The following is a 15,487-nucleotide window of genomic DNA, read 5'->3' as shown; positions in this document are numbered from 1 at the left end:
TTCATAGGTATAAAACTCTAGTCTTAAAAATGTACACAACTTGCGAGCACAGATATAAACGTTACATTTGTGGGTCTCGAACACCTGCACAGGACAATATTAGGAAAAGTGTATACCTTCACGGCCTTTGCTTTAATGAACAAATGTAGCACCTAGAATATTGTGTTCGACCTAATGTCCATGCAGTGTGCATATACCGTGTAACTGGGGGGTATATTATATTTGGAGAATAAGCCATTTGAACCAACTTGGCGCTTTTTAATTTGGCGTCTCAGGCGTGGCTATAGTACAGCAATGACGCACGTGTCCACTGGAAATTTTTAATTTGGCGATTTCAGTAAAATTTGCCAAATTAAAACACCCGCCAAATTTTTTCGGTTCTACAATAATGTGGTAGATTTAGGATATGATAAGACCTTCCCTTCATCTGTTTTCTTAGAATTGTAATTTTAAACTTTAAACTCGTGACTCATAATCATTGCTCCCTTTAATTTGGTCGTTTTAAATTTAGCGATTTTCAGTATAATTTGCCAAATCGCCAAATTAAATCATTTGTCAAATTTTCCCGTTATATACAGTATCCCTTTCCCTATGTGTGGTAGCAGAGTCTGCATGGAAGGCATTTAACGTACTACATTTTGTATATACATCTGTAAATAAATTATTACAGCATTTAGCTTTTGAAGACCACTATTGCAATGTATACACATCGATCTATATTCTCAAGCGTTGTTGAACCAAAATTTAATTACCCATGCATGCAGCCATGCACTGTGTAATTATGTAATAGGTATAACTGCATGCTGCCCAAAAATTAGTGTATATAGATGATGATTACATATTAGGAGCGGTTTCCTTACGACCTGGGGCTCAAAGTTCTGAATTTAAATAGCAGAAAAGAATTAACGTGCATACTGCATAGCTTTCCTCGTTCCATCAGGAATTTGCCATGCATTGAACGTATGTTATGCATGCATGCACGTATGTTTATGGTTGCATTCATTTTCTTATGATTTTGCTGAAAGCTAACATTCAAGTTTGCTTAGCAAATGTATAATTATTATTGTTGTCTGAATAACATGATAAACATGAAGGGTTTTATAGTTATGTGTTTTCATAAATTCTTGTCAATAACAGGCCACATAGGAAATATCTCATAATTATATATCCATATACATCGTAATACAGTAGACTTTCGATAATCTAGCTCTCTGAATTACGGTCATCTCGATACACCAGTCGTTTCGTTTGGCACAGATTGGCAGTTGCTATTCTGTATTATTCTGGCTGCCCCAAACTATATAGAGTTTTAATTTATTATAATAGAGCATCATTTAAAAAGTGCGTTCTACATTACTGAGCTGTAAAATACAAAACATTAATTTTAAGAAAGAGCGGCAAAATCAGTCATTAGATTCGAGGCACTGAGGGACCGCTATATTTAGCCACGGCTATTTTCTGAAATACATGCAGTCACCTCGCTATATATTGCGGCCAAACTTCAAGGGTGACCAAATTAACGAGAATTTACAACATAAGAATTTGCAAGACACCTGGAGCTTACATCACTACACCAATAAACTATGACTGGATCATCATTATTTTAAGTATAATAATTTTATCATCACACTCTCCTTGTACCAGGTAAAGATTTTTAATGTTTAAAAGTTGTTATTGAGGTGTCATTAATCAGTCATAATGTTAACGGAATCTGTCTCCTACAAACAAGCTGAAAATAAAAAAAAAAAGGCAAAGAAGCCTATAAATTATTTTAACTGTCATCGATTTATCAATTAATTATTTTGGTGAGTATGTGTCCAAATAAAATATCGTATATATCGGGTTATTTTTGAGGCACTAATTTTTTGCAGATTGTCCAATTTTAAACATTTCGAGGATTTTATTTTCGAGGATAGAGGTTCAAATGACCACACCCCTACAATAGAGAGGTTTCAATACCGGATGTATTTTCGAGGCACTAAATTTTCGTCAATCCTCGAAAATAACCAGCTATACGGTAATCACACAAATAATTAACTATAGAGTCTAGGTATCTTGTGTCTACAGTAGAACCACTCGTGAGGAAAGGCTAACTGCGGTCAGTTTAAAGGTCGTACACATGTGCAATATGGGATTCCCAGCAAATAGCATGCAATGCTATAATTATAGTGAAGTCCAGTTACCAGACAGATAGCCACTTTGTTTATGATTACTTGCATGTTAGTATTGGTTTAGTGTGTATGTTTGCATTCCTAAACGTACAGTAGTTTTGACTGCATAGTAGATGGTATATTCAATAGTAACAATCACATCGCTGTGTATATGTTTCAATAGTGATTCCTTTATCTGCTATTGACTCAATATTGAGTCATCAAATGTCACAGAGAGCACACGAAGTTACTAAAATCGACCCACTAGTAAAGCGAAATTTCCCCTTCGTGTTTTGGCGTACCCCTCGCCCAAACTTATATGGGGGGGATCTTAAAGGTTGGTTCTGACTTCAGCACCCTTAAGACATCATTTGCATGTATAGCCAAGGGTGTATACGTTACAGTTTGGTACCAACCCCATCATAATATTATTCTGACAAGTGTACGTTGTCCTGCAGTTTCAAGAATATTTTGAGGCTGTCGAAACATTAATAAATCCCTGCACATTCCGGCCATTATGTAGAAAAGGGGAGGGGTTTCACTAAACGGTATTGGGTGTGGCTAGATTGGATTACCAATGGGGAAAAAAGGGTCCAAAATTGAGGTCAGTGCATGGGTGACAGCTTGTTGCAGAAATTTGCACGTGAATCGAGAATTATTCGGCAGGTAAATGGTACAAGCTCTCCACTCAAACACTTGAGTAAGAATTCATGAATTGTACAGACTGCTAAAAACGTGTGAACAAGAAAATTAAAGTTATACAAAGTAATGAAAATAATAGACAGTAATCAATGGACTCACTGTTTAAAATTAATTGAATTGCACATGTCCATAAGCAACGTTTCCCTGGGTGTGGGGGACTGGTTTAATGTCCTCGTATATTGGTTTTCTTGGGTCAGTTGACTGTTGAACACTGCCATAAACGAGGTTGCGCTGAGTGTGGGGGTCTGGTATGTCTTCTAGTTCTTCGTATATCGCAACTGGCAGACTGAGTCCTGTTTCAGCGGGAACTGTGTCCAACTTTGATTTGTGTTTCGAGTCTATGATATGATTGTGCGTTTATAAGGAAGTACATGTATAAGCACAGGCCAGCATGCATCAGATACAATAATTATTATGGTAAAATCTGTAAGCATCCACCTCCTACTAGCTAGGAGCAAAAACTGTTCTTTTTACCTCGTTTACGGCAACAAATGTAAAAGAGCACCCCAACACCGAAACAGAACAAGAAGACAAGAAGAATAATCACCAAAGTTGCCCAACATTTCTCTGAAATAAAATATGAGAGTTTGTTCACTGTTGTAACAGAACCATAAATTTTAATTCACTTACTTTTGGCAAGTCCGTTGAGAAGAGAGGGCAGGCATCGAGCTGTCAGCAATCCACAGACAAATCCAATTGCACAAGCCAGTGTTAGTATTACAAGAATGATCACCACAATCAGCCAAACAGCAACTGCAGAAAAGTAATCACTAGCCAATCTCAAACAATGAACCAATTGCTTGGAGGTACATGCATATGCAATTAGAGCTTCTAAAAATTAGACCGTTCAGTTCCTAAGATTAAACGCAACTTACACATGCATGATCTCAATCCAGCTGGTTCCCAACTTCCATCAATGCAAGTGATTTGAGGTGAACCAATCAAATCATAGATAGTCGAGGTACAGCTCAGAGTAGCAGTGGTGATGTGAGATACGTTGCCATTAGTACTAACCTCCCCGTCCAGCTGCATGGACACTCCACTGGTCATGAATGATGAGAGAGTGGTCACGGGGCATGTGTTAAAGTTGAGATTAGTCCGAGTGTCAATTATAATCCCATTATATATCAGAGTTGCACGATAACACAGGTAAGTGGTTGAAACCACGGGTGCACAAGCCGACCTCGGCATCAGTTGTATGGTGGATGTGCTGAAATCTGATGGAACCAAGTCTCGACAAACACCATTTCCTTGTTCAAACCGAACGATGAAATTTCCACTTGGCTCAGAAGCACAGTTTTAACCGAGAGAGAATGTGAGGCAATTCATTGTTTCCAGCGTACTATTATCAACAACAAAAGGAGTAACTAGGAAAGAATACAGTTACATAGCAGAAGTTCTCATACTTAAATTTAAATAGCTTACCAAAAAATCCTTCAGATACTTCACTGCTTGATCCAGCCGCATTAGTCACAGTCACAGTGAAAGTGTACACATCATTCTCAACTGTGTCCGTGAGCTGGTAGGATGAATCAGGAACAAACACTGCACTGTCATTACGCCCGGCTGAAGTGTAGGTTACGATCGGTGTGCCAATTGGGGGAGGAGTCAACTGAACTGCTGGGTAAAAGCTGGTCTGCACCTGCATGTGACGTATATAATTTATGAATAATTAGACAGTTCTACTATTTCATGTAAGTAATCCTTCACTTACTCCCTCCATTGCACTCCATGATCCACTGATTGGCAATGACGGATTGGAACAGACAATGGATCCATTGGGTTGAGTCAGTACAAGGGCTGAGAAAAAATAAATAAAAAATATCAACTTTGGTGTTCCACTCACATGTTATGTTGAACACCACAGGAACGACAGTGATGCTGTTCAGCACTCCTGGACACACATCACTGGTAGCCACTACACTGACAGTGTGAGACCCAGTGTAGCTTAATCCAGTCACAGTGATGTTGTTGTCGATCACTTCCACTGTGCCACTGCCTCCAACCACACCGGCAGAAATAGCGACCTCTGTCCTAAACCTTCCGCTACTGCTGACCAAGAATCTGAATCGTCCGGTAGTTGAGTCGCCCACTGAATATTCCATACTGTCAACAGTTGGAGTGGAAGGAGGACCTGGGTGACAAAAGGAAGTATTACTGATTCCGTTTGATGCACCATTTCGTGTACGAGTATAGCAGGAAATGTTTGTGAGGTGCAAAATGTCACAATTTTTTCGAGGGCAGTTAACGAAAAAAATTAAAACTAGGAGAAACTCCAAAAAGCTGTTGGTGAGTAGCATTAAAACGCATATAATAATTACAATTACACACAACAAACGTGAAAATTTATTCTGAGGATTCTTGAGCACTATAATTATGGTATCAGCAGCACATGAAGGAGAGTAAGCAACTACTATACAGCCCATACAAACCCATTGTTGTCTGACTCTGTCCGGGGTATATACCCTCGAAATATACCCGCTATACGGTATATAGTAGTTGCTTACTATCCTTAATGTACTCCTGATAATGTACACGAAAATTACTCGCTATACGATAGAATAGTATCTCACCAATAACTTGTATAGTTAAGTTCCCAGCTTGAGGATCAGATGTAGAACCACCAGCATAACAAGTCACCACAGTACCATTCAGTGACTCAGTGACTTGCCAATATAAGAGTAGACATCCTTGTGGGTTGATTCATAGCACTGACCATATTAATGGTTGAATTTCCACACAGAGCAATGCTTGGGTTGGTAGTGTGGGGAGCAATGGCAGTACACTCTATGGGAGCACCAATTTCCCAACGAGTCAGATCGCTAGTGCTGTCATGAGAACAGGTGAGGCTGACGGTAGTGCCTGGACACAATTGGAGGCCCCCATCAATCACAGTGCCACCACCGCTACTGACTGCTAAACTGCTCACAGCATCTGCATCACAACTGATTTAAACTATTATATGTACCTTGCTTCTGGACTTTTACCAGTTAGTAATTAACTTACTTGTGCCTTTTTGGTGAAGGCTCAACACAACCAAGAAAATCTGGGAGAAAACAAAACTTAACACAGAGCTTTTGTTACATCTCTTACATATGAAGGTACAATCCTCATTCTTCCAGTAGATCACAAGGTGCTTGTCTCAGTTGTAGAAGATTATTGATGTGAGATTTAGCTATGTAAACATTGGGTACACAAGAATGTTCTGAGTCAGCATAAACAAATTCAATTTCATGATGATACTTTCAGTTCTGTAATTCCACACAACCTAGAAGTGAGAAAAAATCACTTACTTCTTGTTTTGTCCCAGTAGCACAGAATGATGGCAAAGATGATCATCACTATGAATAGAACTATTGAGCAGTCGCTGCATGCATACATGCATGTACATGTAAAATACATCAAGTTGTTCTATCGTCCCACAGTCTATACATTCTTACAAAGTGAGAGCAGAAATCATACCCCAGCAAAAAATAATTCCAGAATTTACTTGATGTTTAATTGGAGTAAAATGTGAACTTGGCGCTTCTATTAGAGTGGCGCTGTGATTATAAGACTGTATTTGCATTTCAATGCCAAGAAACCACACCCACCCAAAGTCCTGGTGTCGCATATTTAGAGGGTCGCATCTAATTGGAGGTAGGTTACTCTACTATCCTTGATTTTTGGCCACTTAAATTACATTGTTTCTTACGGCTTGGAATCAAGGCTATGGTTTGACCTCTATTTAGGACGTGACATAAAAAAATAATTGTCAATGCAGCACACTACTTTTAGAGGTCAGAAAATGGGAAAAGATCGAGGGTGTCGCATATTTGGCCATTGGAGGGTCGCTTTAAATCGATGCAAAATTTCCCTCTATATAGACGTCTACAGTAGTTCACTCTTACTTTTGGTATTGATGACTTGAGACTTCTGCTCTCCTTTGGAGCTCAAAGTGCAAAGGACAGCACGATCTGAAGAAATTTCTAAGGACTTCATCTCAAAAGAAATAGAAGAGCAGCTGCAACTGCATTGCAGAAAAATTAATCATGTGATCCAGAGCCTCCCCTTGCCATGTGTGTGCACACACACAAATGCAGTCTTCTTCTCTGCAACTCGACTCTTAGACTGCCAGTAGACTGTTCTGATCCCAAACAACAGCATGTGCTAAAGGTTAGCCAGTTTTTAGATCTATTCAGTAGAACATGGCATAGGCTGTAATATGCAATCACCCAAATTCACAAGTCCCCATTTGTTAATTTATGGAACTAGATCTATCAAGCTAGATCTAGTGGACTCCACCCCAGGCCCGCCGTGTGTTTATATATCTATGCCCCCAGCCCTGTTTGTGTGTTGTATCCCCATAGCAGCATCGAAACATGTCTATTAAACTGCTCAGACATAATTCATCTATAAATTCTCAATGCAGTCGCAGCGCAGTTGGCTGTGATTTATAGGATGCCTTACACAAGAGTAACTTGAAACTGCCTTATATTCTTGTTATATCAAATTGTGTAAATTTTAATTTTGTGGATTTGTTGTTGTCGATCTAACTTTTATCCCTTTCCTTGCCATTCCTGAAATCTGGAACAGGAGCGTCTTTAGGTCGATCAATTAGTGTGGATCCGGCCTCACCACGCCTCCATGTCATTCTATTAGTCTAGATCCGGCTAGCAATTCTAGCTGGGACTCCCAGTTCTAGCTCGTTTTGTTTAGCGTGTCAGAGACTGGGAGAAGATGATTGGCACTCCTTGGCTCCTTTGGATGTACAGCTGTCCAGATCCCTATAGAAGATACCCTCCATTCTGACGAGTTATCAGTGCATAGGGTGCTTACTAGATTCTTGCCAGCCAGTACAGTTCAAGCTACACACAGCACCGCTCAACTATTCTCTACCCCATTATCTAGCTAAATCTGGTCCAACTAGACAGCAGACACAGCTAGTTAATTCAGTAAAGCCAGGGGTAGCCCTACTTCTACGGTTGTTCAGTACCCACGGTAACAATTCCTCTGGGCTGGGCTAACTAGTTGAGCCACGCCTCCCAATTCTCAAGGCTAGGTACATGTCTCTGTCTAGCTGCTTCTTCAGCTTCTTGCTCAGTTTTGTGGCTTAGAGAAAGGCCAGCTACTCAGGGGGAAGAGTCGAGATGAAAGTCTGGCAGCCAGGTGACGTCCAAACGGTCAGTTATTCTTTCCACCAACTTTTTAATCTAGTCTAGTCCTGCTTGCACTGCTACTACTACTGCTACTCTTCCTACTACTACTGCTGCTACTCTTCCTAGCTAGTCAAAGGTTTCTTTTTTTTTTATTTTTTTTTTTATAACTACGTATGCACAAAGAGACATCAAAGCTTACATCAAAGGACACAGATTTTTAGCCTACTTGACTGATAAGGCCATTACCTAGACTACAGTTTGTTCGTCAGGGAGGAGCTCACATACAACTTCATCTAATTCATCATAACGATTCGTTACCGTTGTTGTAATTTCTACAACAGATTGCCAAGGAAAGAGTTATAGTAGATTGTATAATAAATAATAATTATTGTAGAACTGTTATGTTGTACAGTAGACTTTCGCTAATCTGGCTCTCTGAAGTACGTTCACCTCAATATATGGTCGTTTTGTTTGCTAGTTTGATCATTACTGCAAAACTCGCCCTGAAATGCGGCCACTCGCTATTCTTTGTAATGGTCAGTTCTGTCTGCCCCAAACTAGGTTTTTAATTTTATACGTTTATTATGGCCGGATATGACGTTTTGGGTGTGGTTTGGAAGACTTAAATAGAGAGAATAATTAATCGAGAGAGAGAGAACTACATATTATTCAAGGCAGGACTGTTTTTTAGCCGTGGCTATTTTCTGAAATGCAGCCACCTCGCTATTGCAGCCAAACTGCACTGTCTCAAGGGTGACCGGATTAGCAAGAGTCCTCTGTATATTCAACGATCTGCCCTGTACGGTTCTTGTAATTATGTTGTTATAAGTACATACGTAGTGTGTGAAATCCAGTTTTACAGTGTAGTAACCATTAATTCATAAATTGTGGGATAATCACGTATCAATTTTTACAGTGTATATTCATGTATCCTACAATAAAATTACCGTACCTGCCCAAAAATACGCCCCCTCCGTATTTTCTGATGATGTATGATATACTAGCTGCTATACTAGTCTGAGCTGTACTGAGAGCTTATAATCAATGTCACCGCAAAATTAATTCATTATGTTCCGGACTACAGGGAAGCACTCTCTTCAATGGCTGTTCAGTACAACAGGTGAAAACCTCATTTAACTACTTCCTTCTAGCAGACAATGTGCTAGCTAGCACTGCTTTTACATGAGTAAACTAATGGGAAAGCGTATACAATAACTTGGTGTTGAAACTTTCTGTCTGTTTCTGAAACTGAAAAAGACACCGACCATGCAGAACTAGAAAACTTACGAGTCAGAAAACAGCATATACACGTGCAGTACGTGAGATTATTTACACCCCGTGCTCACTATTATTACACCAGCACCAGATTTACTCAGTATATAGAAGGGGTTCTGAAATTATTTACGTCCCTGTTTTAACAGTGCATGCAAGATCAATTAAGGATAACTCTATAGCTCAGAAGAGGCAGAAATTCTATAGATGGTATATAAATTGCGCATGTGAAAACGATTGACTTGGCCCTATATAGATAAAAATATAGTGAGGCTCACTTCAATATAAGACTTAGGGTACAAGCGGGTATTATGAGACATCTAAATTTTTTCTTACCCCCCTCCCTGTATTGCAGTAATTTTGAGGGAGCTAAATTTTGTTTACACCCTCCCTGAATTGTTTACGCCCCTGTTTTAACTTAACAGTGCAAGGGAATAGTGTTAAATTATTAATATCAAGGATAAATCGATAGCTCAGAAGAGTTAGAAATTCTAGATGGTGGTGTATAAAGTGTGCATGTGAAGACAATGGACACAATACAATTTAGCCCAATGGATGAAAGTAGTGAGGCTCACTTTCAATATTAGGACTTACATCAAAGTAGAGCGAATGCACAATAATTATACTGTATAACAGGTAAATTTCGTGGGGTAAAAAATTTATTATTTTCTTCATGAGCAAGCTAAACGAAATTTTACCCACCAAAACGTATAGGTGTGGTTTATCCTGAACGCATGCAATACAGTGCATGTAAGGAAGCAAACCAAAATTTGTGCTCACACCACTGTTCCAAGTTCAACGAATTTTTTACCCCACGAAAATTACCTGCTAAACTACCAGTAGTGCCTGCACATCCATGTTCTGCATTCTCCAAAACTAGGGTTTGGCCACGGTAGATTATGCTGGTAAGAATAATAGGCAGGTTTTGAATACAGGTCAGTACGAATTGTTTATAGGCCTGACGGAAGTATACTGGTGGCTATATAGACTACTGATCTCCTTGGCATTCTATATTATATAGTGTTATATAGATAGAGTCATGTGGCCATGCATTATTTATAATAGTTTGATGTTACTTGTGCAACGACACAGGGTCTGGAGGAATAATGTGGGAATAATAGGAAATTTGAAAAGAATAATAGGCTGTTAACTTGAGCATAAAAGAATAGCAATATCTCGAGCATAATCCACCAATCCCTATCCAAAACTCCAGCTACACAGTCACAAAATAATTTATAGTATTATATCAGCTACGTATAAATTGTTGTCTGTTTACTCTTAAGCCAGATCATCGATAATTTGCAATAATTATATAAGCCTCCAGTAAAGCTCAACAAGGTCTTTTTGTCTTACAATTTTTACGTGGCATCTTCACCACGATTTCAATTTCTATCTTGAGACAGTGGGGCATTCGTTACTTGCCAACAATTAATTGGCTATTGATTGCGCTACATTATCACGATCAGATTTACCGCGGCCATTTAATTATGTTACTTCGTTAATAACATGGGTTGAGATACAACCACTGGGCAGGCCTCATCTACAATGCTTCAGCCTCACAGGCCTTTGGTGGAAGCTATGTTTTTGGTAAACAGTCGACACCCTCTCTTTTCTGAGGCCTAATCTTAATCAGTATGAGATTAAGATTAGGCACCCCTTCTCGCTATATCTTACAGGGTCATTTTGCCGAGTTCCCTAAGATAAATTATACCATCACTTTTAGCCCACTTGTGTTAGTTTAATTTTAAGTACAGCTTATTAAATTAAACTTTTCACTTATTAATTTTTTGCCATTGATTCACTCTTAGGGGCTGTATAACCTAATCATGATAATCTCAACTCTATTGGAACCCTAGGGCTATGACAATGATTCTCACACTGTTGTTTACTCATGCTCGCATTATCACTTCTGATTAACTTTCGTAATCTATAAATTACAAAACATTCTGCTAATCCAGAGTTTCGATTGTCACTTAAAATAAACTTAAGTCACCAAAATTTTAGAAACCTATAAATTTATCAAGTGAACTGTTACGTAATCTTTCAAAGATGGCTGGCTTGATCCAAGCCCACTTTCTTGTTGTCTCAATCTCTTGGCTCCTTACACTTAGTTCATTTTTATGACTTTAACTTCTGATCTAGGTTGTTTCCTTTTTGACAAGTGACCTTCTTGCCCGCTGTCTGTCTTTGATCTTTCTTCTTACACTTTCATAGTTTTTGGTTGAATACACCCTATATATAGATTTCCCCATTCAGTGCTTTACCATGTAAGAACAGTTCGATGACGCACTACTTAAATAGCTTTCACAGAAAACCAGCTATTTCCTAGTTCGATTGGCTTTTTACCCCTAACCACAGATCATCTAAGATTTTGCCACAATCACCAGTTTGTTCCTCCACTTCCTATTAGGGACACTTCAAACCGCCCATGGTTAGCTCACTAGGTTTCGGGCTCTATTTGACTAAACATTAAAACTCATTTTCACTATACACCTGCGTTTATAAACCAAATATTTTTCTCACAAACCTATTATGCAAAAGGTACAACGAAAATCGTCTGCTTGTAAATAACAAATTTCAGAATCTATTTTATTTTTATCTCTTTCAACTTTCCTTCACTATATGGGTATGTTATAAGATATGCTTAAATATGCCAAATATTGAACAACAGGTGTTTTTTAAGTATTATGGGGTCGATATTCGTAACAAACCAACGGTATATTTGCAGCCATGATAATTATGATTAGGGTTAGGTATAGATACAGCTCAATTAAACACTTTAGCTCTCAAATGTAAAATGTACAATTCATGCATGTGAATGAGATTATAATTATAACGAATTGGAGTAAGGCTCTCTCTCACTTTCTTGTTTCAACGCTTCAGGCCTTCTTTTCTTATAAACGGTATGGATTTGAGGCTATAATTATAGGCCTCTCTCCCATTTTTCCCCACGCTTTTTGCATGGTGCTTCCCCGGCCAATAGTATAGCAATTTTTCACGTTTATGTTTATACGTCTTTGACATAGCTACAAAACTAAAAGGATATTGACATTATAACAACTCTATATAATACTACTATATAAAATACTACAAGAGTTTTATAGCTGCAAATAATTACACTCAACTATAGATGAACTATACACAGCACACTAATCTATAATTATAGGTCAAGTCCGTAAGCAGTCCAAAAGTATTCCTTGTAAGTCTCTTAGCACCAACCCACATGCTTCTTGGTGTTCTCGCAAAGGTTCCAAGCACTGCCTCTCATAATGCAGCTAGCTTGAGAAGAAGTGCAGGTCTTGCAGTTGACATTTGTAGCAGTGCAGCTTCCCCTGCCATACAGTGGGGTGCACCTACAATAATTGTATTCGTCAGGAGCATTAAAAACATGTCCAGTTTCATGAGCGAAAACACTGTCAATCCGATCGGTCCCCCAACCGTCATTGCTGTACTGCATGTATGTAGGTCCGCCACCAAAATAGCCATTACGGCATACGCAAAATGGTTTTGCCTGTACTTAGAAAAAAAAGCAAGGAAAGCACCATCAGCACGAGCATAGTTTTTATTGTGCTAATTTATCCCTTCCAGTTTTACCAGTTGGGAAAACAAGAGTGTAGGATCAGCAAACACGTTGTGGCAAGATGCATAGCTAGAGCAAGAGGTTGGGTTGGGAGCACTGATTGTTGCCTTCCCATAATACATAGCAAACGATAAACGAACCTCTTTAGCTTCAGTTTGATTTGACCAGAATTTAAGCCCTACTATAGGCATTCACTTAAAATCTTGTTCTTCTCTTTATCGCTTATTGCTAAGCTACCAGGACCAGAAGCAATAAGAATAACAACAGCAATCTTTCCAGTCATGGTTAGGCTGTAGGGTGAATCTCCATGAAAATTTTCGTCTGAATCTTCTCGTTCAAAGGCCATTGGAGCCGTTTTTTCTGTCCACATTTGAGCCGTCGGTTGTGGTTTCCGGTAGGCATTAACATGGGTCAAAGTTTCCGCTGATGCTGAGCTTTGAATATGGACTGAAGCTTGAATGAAGCTATTCTGATTGACTGCATGAGAGGGAACTTTTGCAACCAAGAGGTTATGACCAAGTTGGAGTAGAACGTGGCCCCCAGCAGCTTCCACTTTAGCAGTTGCCTCGTCAATTTTCTCGGTATGAAGCAACATCTCCTCCATGGCGGCAGGACTCCTGTAAAGCAGATAACATGGAGTAATATGAGAAATAATATGAACGATCAATTTTGAAATCTGCATGGCCAGCAATTTACCCTTGTGAGTCTTCTTTGTGGGATAGCTTTGGTGAAATATCTCCCTCGATCACTGCTTCATTCATTGTCTTAAGTTTATGAATGTCTCCGAGTAGTTCAGGCTGAGGCTTATCATGATCAGCTTTCAGGTCTTGCAACATCTCCTCAACTTCACTGATGAAGCAAAGCATTCATGCATAATTATGGTATACTTGTGATATGATCAATATAAGAAAAGGTATAATAATCTTATTATTATAAACATATCTCACTTGAGCACAGTTTCCAGTTTAGCCTCTTTGATAATCAGACCAGCTATAGTGAGGTGGAAATCATACTGTAAACCACAAGCAGCAGCAACTTCATTTCTTTCTGTTGGATCTCGTGTCCATACACAAGCATATGATTGGGTCCATGTGACAGTTATTCCATTAATTGATAGCTGTAGAGAACTCAACTAACTAACTCCACAATGCAGTGAAAGGTAGTGTATAGCGCACAAAGCTGTAGCTGTATCAACACAAGTCTGAATCATCTACCGTCACTGGTGATGATGATCCTGACACATAAAACAAAGCTGGTGATGTTCACCAATTACCCTTGTCCCATGCTCACCATTCTGATCTGGCTGTATATAGTGCTAGTGACCACAATTGCATTAATCAATGTAATATTGATTGCCTGGGCCTGGCCATGCATATATGAATTGATGACATCATAAAATAATTGTAGGAACAGCTATTCTGATACATGTAGGAGCCATGCATGGTACATAATTATCTATACATGCAAGTGTGAGTTTATACATCAGCTATTTTATAGTTAGTTAGACACCTGCTGCTGCCATGAGCCTGTTTACTTTGATCTTTGAGGAGTCTCTCTTAATTGGCGCCAAGGGAAATGATTTCCACTGCCAGGTAGAAATTGGAGTACCCTTCAGTGCAGTGTATTCCATGTTAAATGATGCATAAAACGTGCTCAAGAACACCAGCAGAGCTTTCTTTACAGGTACAGTTGCTTGATTATAAGTGTAGCTTCGTCAATCCTCTCTAGAATATTGCTGGTGGCCGGTCATCTGGACCATGGCTGTGCATGGAACTGGAACTTGTTCCAGTGTGTCTCCATCCTGCAAATGAAGGACATAAGTTTTGTAAAAATTATTATATAAATTGTAACTACCGCAATTAATGTAATTACAGCGCCACGTCAGCATCAGCATAATTGTTGAGGCCCTAAAAGAAGCACCTAGATCTAGTTGCTGTAATTTTTTTCTGCCACTTAATAAAAAGACATCAAGACAATCCTGCATCTTTAACTTATACAGTGGAACCTCCATAACGACTGCCTTCGAAGAGCAACCACACGCTATATAACGGCCAAGAGCTCAGGTCCGGATTGAAACTACAATGATTTCAATGTAAAGCAACCTCTCGGGAACGGCCACCCCTCTATACTCCATATGTATAAAATTAATTATATACTCTGAAATTTTGCAAGACCAATTGTGATCAACTCACTTATAATTTTGGTGCTCTAAAAGATGCGCTACTCAGAAAAAAATGTTTGTCGCTGTATAATTACAGTAATAACGGTATCTGGTGGTTAGAAGTGGAATTAATTTTTTCTGTAGCTGTAATTACGGTATCTGCATGGTAGTTCATGAAATCAAAGTCTACAAGACTTGGATTGATAATTGTAGTGGGGCCCGGATCCTTGCCAGAACGCAATAGCTAGATCGCAAAAGGTCAATTTTTGGCTCATTCGCAAAGGTTTTTCACTAGCAAAATTTAGTAATACGGCATAAATTCATGCAGACTGTTAAGAGTAAATGAGCTCTAAATAATAGTTAGACACTGTTTAGGACGTTTCTACATGATTTAGAAGCCCAAAGGGCTGGTTGTAGTATCCCGAACGCAGTGAGGACTTCTAAATCATGTGGAAACTTCCTAAACAGTGTCTAAGCATTTTAG

At 39.0% G+C, this 15,487-nt stretch overlaps 1 protein-coding gene across 2 annotated transcripts; it reads right to left on the bottom strand.

The window, feature by feature from the left end:
- Positions 1 to 2,817: 2,817 nt before the first annotated feature.
- LOC135344665 (uncharacterized) lies at positions 2,818 to 6,310 on the bottom strand. Of its 2 annotated transcripts, XM_064541928.1 has the most exons (10): positions 5,946 to 6,310; positions 5,859 to 5,898; positions 5,426 to 5,786; positions 4,699 to 4,986; positions 4,567 to 4,652; positions 4,278 to 4,494; positions 3,728 to 4,219; positions 3,483 to 3,605; positions 3,327 to 3,419; positions 2,818 to 3,190 (listed from the first exon to the last, which is right to left on the bottom strand). In XM_064541928.1, exons 4-7 carry the CDS (start codon positions 4,955 to 4,957, stop codon positions 4,152 to 4,154), a joined length of 630 nt encoding a protein of 209 aa, XP_064397998.1. In that variant the 5' UTR covers positions 4,958 to 4,986; positions 5,426 to 5,786; positions 5,859 to 5,898; positions 5,946 to 6,310; the 3' UTR covers positions 2,818 to 3,190; positions 3,327 to 3,419; positions 3,483 to 3,605; positions 3,728 to 4,151. The 2 variants fall into 2 exon arrangements, with proteins under 2 accessions (XP_064397998.1, XP_064397989.1); XM_064541919.1 differs by lacking the exons at positions 4,278 to 4,494; positions 4,567 to 4,652; positions 4,699 to 4,986; ... (1 more) ...; positions 5,859 to 5,898; positions 5,946 to 6,310 and having other exon boundaries at positions 3,728 to 4,156.
- Between the last annotated feature and the right edge of the window lie 9,177 nt (positions 6,311 to 15,487).

The sequence above is a fragment of the Halichondria panicea genome, chromosome 1, assembly GCF_963675165.1.
Source record: "Halichondria panicea chromosome 1, odHalPani1.1, whole genome shotgun sequence".
Taxonomy (NCBI): Eukaryota; Metazoa; Porifera; class Demospongiae; order Suberitida; family Halichondriidae; genus Halichondria; species Halichondria panicea.
The sequence above is the reverse complement of the archived record's forward strand: the minus strand, read 5'-3'. Positions and strand labels throughout refer to the sequence as shown.

Excerpts from the sequence above, each read along its gene's own strand:
- LOC135344665 (XM_064541919.1), bottom strand. The coding sequence starts at position 4,043 with ATGCCGAGGTCGGCTTGTGCACCCGTGGTTTCAACCACTTACCTGTGT. Across the intron at positions 3,420-3,482 it reads TCTCAACGGACTTGCCAAAA|AGAAATGTTGGGCAACTTTG; the intron begins GTAAGTGAATTA and ends ATTTTATTTCAG. Across the intron at positions 3,191-3,326 it reads CATTTGTTGCCGTAAACGAG|ACTCGAAACACAAATCAAAG; the intron begins GTAAAAAGAACA and ends ATCATATCATAG.